At 34.9% G+C, this 13,426-nt stretch overlaps 2 protein-coding genes across 2 annotated transcripts; both read left to right on the forward strand.

The window, feature by feature from the left end:
* Positions 1 to 225: 225 nt before the first annotated feature.
* Positions 226 to 4,321, forward strand: LOC140761117 (ras-related protein RABC2a-like). The gene is made up of 6 exons (XM_073098315.1): positions 226 to 581; positions 779 to 847; positions 1,628 to 1,693; positions 2,230 to 2,351; positions 3,513 to 3,641; positions 3,826 to 4,321. The coding sequence occupies exons 1-6, from the start codon at positions 443 to 445 to the stop codon at positions 3,934 to 3,936; spliced, it is 636 nt and encodes a 211-aa protein (XP_072954416.1). The 5' UTR covers positions 226 to 442; the 3' UTR covers positions 3,937 to 4,321.
* A 1,315-nt stretch (positions 4,322 to 5,636) lies between these two features.
* On the forward strand, positions 5,637 to 9,946 carry LOC140761752 (ras-related protein RABC2a-like). Its single transcript, XM_073099215.1, has 6 exons — positions 5,637 to 5,920; positions 6,120 to 6,188; positions 6,629 to 6,694; positions 7,297 to 7,418; positions 8,605 to 8,733; positions 9,544 to 9,946. The coding sequence occupies exons 1-6, from the start codon at positions 5,782 to 5,784 to the stop codon at positions 9,646 to 9,648; spliced, it is 630 nt and encodes a 209-aa protein (XP_072955316.1). The 5' UTR covers positions 5,637 to 5,781; the 3' UTR covers positions 9,649 to 9,946.
* The last annotated feature ends 3,480 nt before the right edge of the window (positions 9,947 to 13,426 follow it).

Consider the following 13,426-nt stretch of genomic DNA (forward strand, 5'->3'; position numbering starts at 1 on the left):
CACCAACCTCTTAGCTTATAGCCTTATATTTTGTCATTAGATTTTCAATAAACACCCCCAATATTATTTTCTTCATCCCGTCGCTTCCGCAAACGTCACGCCGCAGCGTGGGTCCCGCTTCCAGAATCCAAACTGCCGTGATAGCCTAGGGTGGGAGACTACAAAAAGCCGTTGGAGATATAAAGTGGGCGAAGCCAAGAAACTTTAAAAGGCGTCCGCTGGAGGAAAAGCAAGGCATCATCCATTACATTTTCGCTGTCGGCTGACCCCTTTCCACTTCCCAATCCAACTCACGCTTCCTCGTGCGACCTCAACAAAGGAAGCAGCAAATGCTCCACTTTCCCCTTCCCCTTCCTCATTACCATTGCTTTCTCTTACGGAGAGATCGACGACAACAAGGAAGTAGGAAGAGATAGGGTTTGGTGGTACGAAGTAGGGATCCATGGGTTCGTCTTCGGGATCTGGGAGTGCGTACGGTTACTCGTTCAAGATACTGTTGATCGGGGACTCGGGAGTGGGGAAGAGTAGCCTTCTCGTTAGTTTCATATCGAATCAGACTGAAGATCTCGCTCCCACTATTGGTATGCGATATGTATCGCATGTGCTAGATTAGTTTGCTGGATCTTGTGTTTGTTTTTTGTTTGGAGGTGAAGGGTTTATTTTTATTAAAATGTTTGATATCTTGTTGCGATATGGTTTATTGCTTTCTGTCGTTCCTTTGGTCTTTCAAACGCTTAAAATTTTACTTATTGTCCGTTTTTCTTGACATCGTTTCCAGGAGTGGACTTTAAAATCAAGCATCTTACAGTTGGTGGAAAGAAACTTAAGCTGACAATTTGGGACACGGGTAAGTTGTGAAATATATATGTAGTTGGAATGTAGGTTTTCGTGCATATATGTTCTCAACTTATCTTAGGCAATTTGTTAGAGACATGCACCATTGACTTTTATTTACACAAATATTGATTATTATTTGCATAAAAAATAATGCTGAAAATTATTGATCTCAGTGAAAGATGTCTTTAAAAAAAGTAAGGATGTCTTCCAGCTGATTTCTAGTAGCATTTATCCTGTCAAGTTTCACAACGTCAGATGCCACCATTAGATGTACTAAATACATGAACCTAACTTCATAACCGAACCTTATTTTTCCGTCGAGTTACTAATTTTTTTCGGAACCTAAAATCATCAGGGCAAGGTCCATTCTCTATAATATCTCCAGTTTGACAGGTGTCTTCCTATCCGCATGGCTTCAAACTTCTGAATCCTGACTTATGCCAAGTTCTTTGTAAAGGCAGAATCAGCAAAACGTTGCATTCTTATGGCTAATAACAGGGCAAGAAAAATGCTGGCAGTAGCCTAACAAGATTTGATGGTGTAGAATCAACTTTTGGAGTCATCAGATATTGATGTAATATGTGTATCTTTTGGTTCCAAGTCAGTGAGTCAGCTTAAGAGTGAACGAAGTTATGTTTTGTTATTTCCAGAGAACAATTTGTACATTAGAAAGGGTTCCTTTCGAGCAATATTTTGGCGAAGTTTGACATGTCACTTTTGATATTTCTACAAGGCATGCACTAAGTTGATTTTGATCTCTGATCCTAACTGAACTCATAAATGTTTGCAGCTGGTCAGGAGAGATTTAGGACACTGACTACTTCTTACTATAGAGGTGCTCAAGGAATCATTCTAGGTAACACAGTTATCTGCAAGCTGCTTTCAGTTGCGCAGAGAAGTAACTTCTAGTTTATTTGCTATCAATATGTTATGCTACTTGCAATTTCATTTTCATGTACTATATGTCTTGTAGATCATCTCAATCTCTTGAGGAATATTTACATGTTTTGTAGAACTATCACATTCGAAAGTATGACGATGATTCCCCTAAACAGATTTTTATGAGTACACAAATTCATCCCTTATGAATTTCATTATAGCAGTTCCTTTGGTGGTTGAAATTAAGCTTTTAAGCTTTTACCACTTGCAAACTTTTATGCATTATTACATGACTTAGGCGGAGAATTAAAAGGAAGTCAGCTACTATTTAAGGCTAAATATTCAAAACCAATATTGAAGCAAGTTGCTATAGTGGTGATACTATGCAAATGCTTAGATTAGGAGCTCCCAAGGACACCTCCACATGTTGTTCCCCATTTTTTGATGGGTTGAAGCTATAAGCTATAAACTAGAATAGTGGAAAGAGTTGATTCTTTTGTTTTCTGTTGTCAGTTTATGATGTGACAAGACGAGAAACTTTTACCAATTTGGCTGATGTATGGGCCAAGGAAGTGGGATTATACTCCACAAATCAGGACTGCATTAAAATGCTTGTCGGGAATAAAGTTGACAAGGTAACTTCGACTTTGTTTAATCTTAAATTTTGACATCACTACTACTATCATTTTTCTCTTCAAGTCTAAGTTTTCTATAGACATTCAGATCCAAAAAAAAGGAGGTGTCTTATGATGGTGTAAACCTATTAAATGTGTCATGCCCCTACATATTCAGAATTAGGGAGGTCAAAATTGGAGACTTTAGATGCAATTGAGGAGAGAGGAAATTGTACAACATTTTATCATTTTCTATTTATCTATAAAAATTCTGCTGTTCTAGTCTTGGGCCTCTTGGCCACATATTTGGTTAGAAAGCACAAAAAGCTGGAGTTTTCAAGCCTTGGTTCATCTGAAGCTTCCTTTCTCTTCCTTAGATTGCCTATGCAATAAAGAGTTTATCAAATCCATGGCTTGATTCAATGCTTATCCCATAGTTCTGTTCCGTGAATTATGATGTTCCCTCAGTTTGGTTTCTTTAGTTGTTCTCTATCTTTACATAACCCATAAATACCACTAACTGAATACTAGAATTGCCATTTTATTGTCAGGAGTCGCATTATGAAGTTGCTAAAGTTTTCTTTATATTAAGTTACCTCTCAAAGGAGCTAATCTTGTTACTCAAAAACATTGAAGGGAACAATCCACATCTTATGCCTTCTCAGATTTGGATCTGAACCTCAAACTCAAGCTTCTACCTATCCTTATTCAATGCTAAGCTGCTAATAGATGCAAAATATCTCCTCACTTTTGTTCTGTAACCCTATGAATGGTAATTTAGCCGGACAAAGAACCATCAGTTGAATGAGTTCTTTTGATCATGCCAATCTGGACATCCTTTTGTGTGTTATTCATGCTCAGACTTTTTAGCACACCTGATTTTAAGTGCATTATTTATTAGATATTTGTTATTATTTGTAGTTTTACATTTAAAAGTCTCCTGGATAAATGATAAATATCTAATGAATTAATGAACTTATGAAGTCCCAGAGTACTCCATTTGCAAGCAGTTAATTTGTAAAATACATATCTAAGTGCCCTGGAGATATGGCAAGTATTCATATTGTATTTCAGATGTGTCATTATGCACTAAAAGCAAGTAAAAAGGTTTCATTCTGTTATAAATTTAGACTTTAGATTATGCACAATACTTACGTCGTACTTTTCTCTGTCTGATGACAGGAAAATGAAAGAGCAGTGACAAGAGAAGAGGGAATTGCCTTTGCACAAAAATGTGGAAGTCTGTTCCTTGAGTGTAGTGCGAAAACACGAGCTAATGTGGAGAAATGTTTTGAGGAACTTGCATTAAAGGTACAAATTATGAATGATATTTGATGATAATCATCACTTCTCCTGATTCTTGTTAAGCTTTAATATTGTATATAGATCTGGTTCTAACCGGTAGTTTTTTCCCTTAGTTATATCATGATGTGAAATCTTCTGTCATGGCATTTGGTTCTCAGTCGATTTATTTTTCTTCCATGTTTCATTACAGATTCTTGAGGTTCCAAGTCTCATGGAGGAAGGTTCTTCAGTTGTTAAGAGGAACAGTTTGAAGCAGAAACAGGAAAGTCATGCAAGCCCTGGTGGAGGATGTTGCTTGTGAGTTCTCAACTAATGGTTCTGACCTAATATTTGACCAGTTCAGAATCTCCTGAGCAAGAAGTTCATTGTGGTATACAATGAGATCATGGTATCCATCTCGCTCTGCTGTTAAAATGTAAGTGAGTTGTATTTATCTACACATCCCTGTCTCTGCTGCTTGTATCAATCTTCTAGTGTAAGCTTTTAGTGTGAAGGAAGAAAACTACACTATACACCAATGATCACATTTGCTCGGTTGTGGTTTCATTTTCATGTTTCTGTACCAGTGTCATTGAAGGAAATATCTCATCTTTATTTCTGGTTGTAAATAAGAAGTGATTCAGAATGTTGCCTTCCAGAGAAAAAGAAAAGTTCCAGAATGATACAGTTCACACCCTAGTAAAGATTCTGACAGTTTTCTTTGTCTTGATGTCTGAATTGTTATAGCAACAGTAACATCAGTACAAGCTTTTATTGATCAATATTAATAACAAATAAGCAATTTACATATTATTACTGCAGGAAATCCTTTGCTGGATGTTGTATGAATTTCTCACCCCCACTATACTAGAAGTGTGTATAGCCTTTTGTAGGATTATCTTATATTTTTCAGAGAAGCTAATCATGAGATCAGACTAGCTAAGCAATTGGGAACTGTCTATTGGAGACAACAGTAGTATATAATTAAGACAAACTTTTGGATTGTAAGCAAGTAATTGATGGTTGTGAAAATCCACATATAGGACTCCCTTCAGTAGTTGCTGCTGGGATTGATGACCTGAGGAGAGGCCTTAATTTCCTGAACCTATTGGTATAGCTACCTTTTTCCATTCAATATTGATATCTCTACGAATCCCTTAGATTCATTTAGCTGATAATATAAGATGATCCCTGACGTTTTCCAATGCATACTACTATTGAAATGATCAAATTAAAGGAGTCCTATATGTGGGTTTTCTTTATTAGTTTGCTGAATTTTTCAAACAGAAACAAATCCTTCAGATCACAGTTCAAAACTGAGAAGGTTGCCAAAATAATTACGTGAATCTGTGAAAGCACTCGCTGAAGATAAGATTTTAAATGAATTTAATTGGTAAAAATTAAGTTAGTGACTGCTGTTATAGCCATTCGTGAGGTATGCTCTTCCAAAATTTCAATTCCATCGATAGTGTACGAGTATTGATGCTTCTAAAATAATTATAATATGATAATATAATAGTTGAATATATTTCTCTAAAATTAAAAATCTATTTATATTAAACTAGAAATAAGGCAATAAATTCTATTTTACCTATTATCCAAACTATCACTGACTAAATAATATCTCATCCCACATTTTTATCCATGCACCTATTCATTTTTTTTTTCTCAACTAAACACCTAACAAAAAATTAAAATATTTTTTTCTTTATTTAGACATTTTAGGGGCTTTTATAAATTAATTGTATTTAATTTTTAGTGTTAAAAAATATATGCACTTAGTTTGAAATGATTAATAAAAATTAATACATACAGTTAAATTACAAAAGGCCCACTTATATGTAGCGTGGGTCCCACTTCCAGAACCCATGCTGCCGTTATAGCTCAAGCTTGGAGGCTACAAAAGGCGTTGGAGATATAAAGCGGGCGGCGGGAAAAGCAGCGCATCGTCGATCCATTCCATTCCATTTTCACTGTCGGCGGATCCCTTATTCCCTCTCCACCTTCAAATCCCTTATCATGGAAGTACCAGATGCTCCACTTCCTCATTGCCATTGCTTTGCCCTGCGGAGAGATCGAGATCGAGATCCAGAACGAGGAAGTAGCTAGGAAGAGAGAGAGAGAGAGAGAGAGAGAGAGAGAGTTTGGTGGTACGTAGTAGGGATCGATGGGTTCGTCTTCGGGATCTGGGAGTGATTACGACTACGCGTTCAAGATAATGTTGATCGGGGACTCCGGAGTGGGGAAGAGTAGCCTTCTCGTTAGTTTCATCTCCAAATTTGTCGAAGATCGCTCTCCCACTATTGGTCTGTAATATCTCCCTCTGATTGCTGGATCTCTGATTTGGTTGTGATTCATGCGTTTGTTTTTTGGTTAGGAATTCTTATTTCTTGTTACGGGGAGTATCAGGAGTAGAAGATGTTCTACAACATCAGTTTAAACCTACTTTTGGTCTTTCAAAGGCTCGAAATTTCACTTATAATACGTTTTTGAATTCGTTGCTAGGAGCGGATTTTGAAATCAAGCATCTTACAATTGGTGGAATGAAAATTAAGCTAACCATCTGGGACACTGGTAAGTTGTGAAATTAATATATGGAAGGTAGGCTTTCGTGCATTTATATTCCCGATTTACCTTGCGACAATTTGTTACAGGCATTCTCCATTGACTTTTATTTACACGAATATTGACTACTATTTGTATTAAAATATCGTTCTGAAAACCCTGTGGAAAATGGTTAATCTCAACGCGAGACATATCTTTAGGAAAAGTGAGGATGCAATCAACATTATCTCACACCTCTGAGTCCTGGCTTATGATTCCAAGTCATTGACTCAGCTTAAGAGTGAACGAAGTTGTGTCTTATAATTTCCAGAGAACAATTTGTACATCAGCAACGTTTCCTTTCGAGCAATTCTTGGAGGAAAATTGGCATGTCATTTGTGATATTCTACAAGGCATGCGCCAAGTTGATTTTGATTTTTATTCCTAACTGAACTCATAAATTCTTGCAGCTGGTCAAGAGAGATTTAGATCACTAACTGCTTCTCACTACAGAGGTGCTCAAGGAATCATTCTAGGTAAGGCAGTTAATTGCAAGCTGAAGTTGCACAGAGAAGAAACTCTAGTTTATTTGGTATCACAATGTTAATCTACTTGTAATTCGATTTTCATGTACCATATTTCCTGAGATCATCTCAATCTTTTGAGGAATATTTACATGTTTAGTTAACCTATCACATATGAAACTATGACGACGATTTTCCTAAACAGGTTTCTATACTTTCCAAAAGAATAGATGGTAAACAAGGTCACACAAATACCAAAGTTATATCTAATTCAATTTGTCATTTTTTGAGGACTTCTATAATTTGTAAGGCCATCACAGTTTTCTAGTTTTAAGAAACTATCTATGTGCGGACAGGGTACAGTATGAATATAGCAAATTCAAGCCTTATGAATTTCATTGCAGCACCTCTTTTTGGTGGTTTTAAAGTTTTGCATCACTTACAGTGCATTATTACTTGTTGAGAGGATTAAATGGAAATTTGCTACTTTTAAGGCCATGCATTGAAGATTGTCATTCCCCATTTTTTGATTGGTTGATGCTAATCATGCAATAAGCTATACATTAGAAGAACGCAAACTGGAAAAAGATTATTCTTTTATTTTCTGTTGTCAGTTTATGATGTGACAAGGAGAGAAACTTTTACCAATTTGGCTGATGTATGGATCAAGGAAGTGGAATTACACTCCACAAATCGGGAGTGCATCAAAATGCTTGTCGGGAATAAAGTTGACAAGGTTACTTCTACTTTGTTTAATCTTAAATATTTGCATCATTACTACTATCATTTTACTCTTCAAGTTCAAATTTTCCATAGCTTTTCAGATCCAACTAAGAGAAGCTATCTTACCTTGGTATAAGCCTATTAGCACGTTTCATGTCCAACGTATGCAGAATTAGTAAGGTCAAAATTGAAGACTTTAGATGTAGTAAAGGAGAGGAAATTATTTACAATAATCTTTCGTTTTCTATTTATCTATCAAAAATTTGTTTTTCTAGCTTTGGCCTCATATTTGGTGAAAAGGGAGAAAGAGCTGGAGTTTTCAAGCCTTGCGTCATCTGCAGCTTCCCTTTCTCTTTGGACTCCTATCATATTGCCTCATATTTGGTGAAAAGGGAGAAAAAGCTGGAGTTTTCAAGCCTTGGGTCATCCTATCACATGAACTTTTTTGATGTTCCTTCAGTTTGCTTTTTTTATTTGTTTTATCTTTATATGAATCTACGAGTACGAACTAACTGAATACTAGCCCTGCCATTAATCACGTTATGAAAGTTGCTAAAGGTTTTTTCATATGAAATGACATCTCAAAAAAGCTAATGTTGTTACTGAAAAACATTGAAGGGAAACAATTCCAATCTTATGCCTTCTTGGATTTGGATCTGTACCTCATACACCAGCTTCGACATATCCTTAACCAGTGCTAATATGCTAAATTGATGCTAAATGGTAATTCATCCTGTGAAAGAAGCATTGGTTGGATGAGTTCTTCTTTTGATCATACCAATCTGAATGCCCTTTTGCATGTTATTCCTGCTCAGACATTTTAGAACACCTGATTTCAAGTGCATTCTTTATTAGATATTCATTATTATTTTGTAGTCATACATTTAGAAGTCCCCTGGGTAAATGACATATTCAATGAACTTCAATTAACTGCTGGCCTGAGATCTCTTTATGAACTTTCGAAGTCCCAGAGAACTCCATTTGGGAATTTACAACTAGTTTGAAAAGTACATATCTAAATGTCCTGAATATATACATACATATGTATATATATATACAAGTTTTCATATTGGACTTCAGAGGTGTCATTACGTAGTAAAAGCAAGTAGAAGTCTTCTTTCTGGGCATATCTTTTCATAAGTTTGAGACTCTAGAACGTGCACAATACTTAAGTCTTACCCTTTGTTGTCTGATGACAGGAAAGTGAGAGAGCAGTGACAATAGAAGAGGGAGCTGCCTTTGCACAAAAGTATGGATGCCTATTCCTAGAGTGTAGTGCAAAAACAGGAGTTAACGTGGAGAGATGTTTTGGAGAACTTGCATTAAAGGTACCATATTAGGAGTGATATTTGATGAAAATCGTTGCTTCTCAAGATTCATGTTGAGCTTTTAATGTCGTAAATAGGTCCGGTTCTAATTGAAGTTTTATCTCTTAATTAGATAATCACACTGTTGATTTTATTTCTGAAATTCAGCATATAATATTTAGGTAACTTAATAAATCTACTTTTTGTGTTATGGAAAACAAACAATAGATATTGCATAACAATAGTAAATAAAATACGGGATGAGGAAGCTTGACCTATGAGACACGCCAAAGCATAGTTACCTCAAAAAAAAAATAGGCATCCTTCGTATATGCTTATTTTTTACTTATCTTTTCTCTAAGATAACATCATTCTTATATTGTCATTTAACATAGCCTATGACACTTCTCTATAAAAATAAAACTCCCCTGATTTGATCAAAATAGAATATAGAAAAAGAGGAAAAAAAACCAGAAGAAAGAGAAATAACAAATACTTTGTGGTTTCGATTCACACTGTTATATATATTCCAGAAGTTAATAGGGTTATTTATAATGTTTAGAGGACTTTAAAATCCTCTAAAACTCTTGTAACTTCCCTGTTAATTTAGCCTATGGTATCTAAAATATGGCAGTAATGTGAACGTTCCACTAAGCTATTAAACTTTCGCATTGATTGTGATTTAAAATTTATTTATTTATTAATTTTAAATTCTTCTGAATTCTCAAATGTATAACACTCATAATGTTGCCTTATGATGGTGAAAGTCTTCCGTCATAGTATTGTGATTCTCAGTCACAGCTATTAATTTTCTTCTATGTTCCTGTACAGATTCAGGAGGTTCAAAGTTCCACGAAGGAAGCTTCAGGTAAGGAGGACAATTTGAATCCGAAACAGGAATATCATGCAAGCCCTAGTGGAGCATGCTGCGCATGAGTTTTCGACTCATTGTTATTACCTAATATTTTGACCAGTTCAGAATCTCCTGGAGCAAGAATTTTATTATGATATACAATGAGATCACAAGTATCTCGCTCTGCCGTTCAAATATAAGTGAGCCGTATTTGTCTACACATTCCTGTCCCTGCTGTTTGTATCAATATTTTAGTGATGGCTTTTAAGCCTGAAGGAAGAAAACTCTACTCTATACCAATAATCACATTTGCTGGGCTGTGATTTCCTTTTCATGTTTGTGTATCACTCATTGATGGAAATATCTCATCTTCTCTTCTAATTGTAAGTAAGAAGTGATTCAGAATGGTGCTTTCTAGAGAAAAAGAAATGTTCCAGAAGGGTGGCAGTTCACACACCCTAGTAAAGATTCTGACGGTTCTCTTTTGTCTTGATGTCGAATTGTTATAGCAACACTAACATCAGTACAAGCTCTTGTCAATAATATCAATAACAAAGAATCAAATCACATATTATTATCCTGAAACTAGTTGAATTCTGTAAGCTGATACACGCACAAAGAAGCATCATGGATTGCCAGATAACCATACTGTAGGAAATTAAGGGAAGCTAATCATGATGAGATTAGACTAGCTAGCCAATTGGGAACTGTCTATTGGAGACAACGATGGCATAACCGAGTCAAACCTTTGGATTCTAACCTGCAGTCTGTCCTTCCATTGTATCTCTATTTCCACCACCTCTATGTATGCAATCGACCATTTGCCTTTACTAATAAAGGGATCTCCGGATACCTATCATTAAAAGAAACAGCACTTAATGATACGTCGCATCCAAGTTAATTGCATAAAATATAGAGATGGATGAAGCCCATAGGAAAGAATCTCCAGAGTTGCACAAGACTTCACTATAAACATCCACAGATAAGTAGAAAGTTTACTAGCCTGCCATAATTTGGGCCCCAATATCTCAACAAGTAGTACAATTACCAACTCAGCTCAGGGCAATTGTTTGTTTGTCTACTAATGATGCATATTTCTTGACCTGCAAAGTGATTGAAACTTGTATTCAAGTTGTATGCATGATTTGGTCCCAAATTGGACCACTCCAGCTCACTCAGAGGCCAGCATATATTTTTATGGTCACCGGCATAATCAAATGATGCCACCCGAGATTCCACTTCCCACTGGACCCCAACAACCGAAGCATGCTAATATAATTCCCAGATGGATCATTCACCTGTCACATTTATTTTCCTGTCCCATACTTATATAATCTCACTGCCAAATCGATTTCTTACATATATATATATATATATATCCTAGTTTTATTTAATGATAAGATATAACTATATCCTATTGCACCTAACCACTTTATTATGTTATATTGGTGTGGATTCTTTATTTATTATCTACGAATATCGTAGATGGAAAAAAAAAGGGCTAATAAAAAGTGGGGCTTATTCTAAACAAATTCCTTTTTGTTCATGAAAAGCTAACAAAAAGGTGAGCAATGAATTTCGGTTAAAGATGCTTACAAAGAGACGAAGGAATCCGAAGTGAATAAGAAGGGGTGGGTTAAATATATTTCAAGTGTACTTTAGACTAGAATCACTTTATAATATAAATTTTATCTTGTACTCTATTAATAAAATTATTTAAATGGGCTAATATTGTATGAGTTTACTTAGTGGAACCATTAAATTCTCATTTTTTAAAGTTATAATATGAATTTTCTATTGGACTAAAGTTATGGGTGTTTTAATGAGATAAAATTAGCTAGTATAATTACTAACCATGGAGGATAATTAAGAAGAGTTTATTCCTCAATTTCATAGATGTGTTGTGAGAACTATTAAGGCCCTGGTACATCCAATGAGCTAATTTCGAAATTTCTTATTCAGAACTGTGAATTTTTATACAAATTAATAATTAAGTTAACTATTTATAAATTAAAAATAATTAGAATTGGCCGAGCAAATTTGTATTTAAAAAGTGTAAAAAAATAATTAAAAATTAATTAGATAGGGCAGGGGCAGTCAAAAAAGCCTCGACAAAAAGGCTGGCATAAGATAGTGTACGGATTCACGTGGCCCTTAGCAATTACAAAAAGAAAAAGGGACTCGTGGCATTATATTATTATATTTATATCAGCCTCCTTTTGGACTTATGCCAATCAATTTCGTCACCGACCGCCGGTCCCACCAATCCTCCACCCCCCCCCTCTCTCTCTCTCTCTCTCTCTCACACACACATATCTTTTTCCTTTTAGATTTTTACAAATCACATGTTACATGCTCTTGTTATTTTAACTAATTAATCTCGATTAAATTACTAAAATACTCACACTATTTTCTATTATATTTTATATCTTTCAATCATCTTTTCTACCTAGCTTCTCCATTGTCGTCGTCGTTCCTTATGTTTTCTTCCTCCTCATTCTTCTTCTTCTTCGAGAAGAACAAAAGGACGAAGAATTCCGAAGTAATTTAGATACTTATAAATTATTTTATATATTATAATAAAAAAATTTTAGTATCGTTTAAATTAATCCAATATGTTAAATAAGAAATATAAATATAAGGTGTGATTTGTAAAATGTTTTTTTTTTCTACTCTTCTTACAAATGTTGAAAGTTTTATAGAATAATTTAAGAGACTACTGGTTCATCACCATTGAGGGAAGCTCAAGATAAATGTGACAGATTAAAGGATAGAATGGGCATATTGGAGATGCCCGTTTTGTAACCTCTAGTTGAGTTTTCAGCTCGTCTTTTTAATTATTAATAAAAAAAGAAGAATGATAAAAAGGGTAGTGATAATAGGAATAAAGCATAGATATAGAATTAATAATTATTTCCTTTATCATTTTTACCAGAGTAATACTCAGATTTCCAATTTCTATCATCCCAATAGGACAAGAGACCAGTACACATATATTTGTTGATGTATATATAAAAGAGCCGACCTTTTATCCTGTTGCCATCGTTTGGACGGTGGACACCTACATATCCTCACCGCCCGGTGGTCCCACCACCCCCTTTGCTAATATAGAGCTCATCATATATATATATATATATATATATATATACATATGTTGATTAGTTTATTTAATCTGTTCTGCAATATATAAGTCAATTATTTGATCAACATGACGTGGCTTTTGGATTGGTTTGCTACTAAATAAACCTCTCCTAACCAACGCATTAGTTCTCTAATTTTCGTGTTAAGCAAAGACTAAACTAGCTTAGGAAGGTGATTAGACTAATACAGTCGTACGTATTTAAAGTGGAGTAAATTAGTCGCAATATTTATATAATATTATTACTCTTTTGTCAACCTCCCTTCTAATTTATTACCTATAACCTCTCTATGACTCTTATCTATTCCTTAATAAGTGCAAGCTTTATAAAAGAGATAAAAAAAGATAAAAGAGTTTCGTTTATATATATATATATATATCAACAGGCTTACTTCTTCCTTTTTCATTGCTATTGGTAAATACTAAATAGCATATGAAAGATATGTACATAAAGAAGGGGCATGTCTATTCCAACTTCTTCTTTCAATGAGAATGGATGGACCCTAGTAGGATATAGCCTTAAATTGAAGTTTGTGAATTAGTGCTAGCTTTCTCTGGTATACTCTAAATTACAAGTATATATACATAATATATAAACACTTACAGACACAAAACATTACAGGATTCACCAATAAAAGTAGTGTAAGCGGGGATTAGCATTGATTAATTTGTCCTTGGTATCACATTTTAGTACATATAGCCTGTGGTAGCTTTCAAATGAC

This window comes from Typha angustifolia, chromosome 6 (genome assembly GCF_048772165.1).
Source record: "Typha angustifolia cultivar Huaian chromosome 6, ASM4877216v1, whole genome shotgun sequence".
Lineage (NCBI taxonomy): Eukaryota > Viridiplantae > Streptophyta > Magnoliopsida > Poales > Typhaceae > Typha > Typha angustifolia.

Coding starts and splice junctions, on each gene's coding strand:
- LOC140761117 (XM_073098315.1), top strand. CDS start 443: ATGGGTTCGTCTTCGGGATCTGGGAGTGCGTACGGTTACTCGTTCAAG. Junction 1,694..2,229: donor TGCTCAAGGAATCATTCTAG/GTAACACAGTTA, acceptor TTCTGTTGTCAG/TTTATGATGTGACAAGACGA. Junction 2,352..3,512: donor TCGGGAATAAAGTTGACAAG/GTAACTTCGACT, acceptor GTCTGATGACAG/GAAAATGAAAGAGCAGTGAC.
- LOC140761752 (XM_073099215.1), top strand. CDS start 5,782: ATGGGTTCGTCTTCGGGATCTGGGAGTGATTACGACTACGCGTTCAAG. Junction 6,189..6,628: donor GCTAACCATCTGGGACACTG/GTAAGTTGTGAA, acceptor AAATTCTTGCAG/CTGGTCAAGAGAGATTTAGA. Junction 7,419..8,604: donor TCGGGAATAAAGTTGACAAG/GTTACTTCTACT, acceptor GTCTGATGACAG/GAAAGTGAGAGAGCAGTGAC.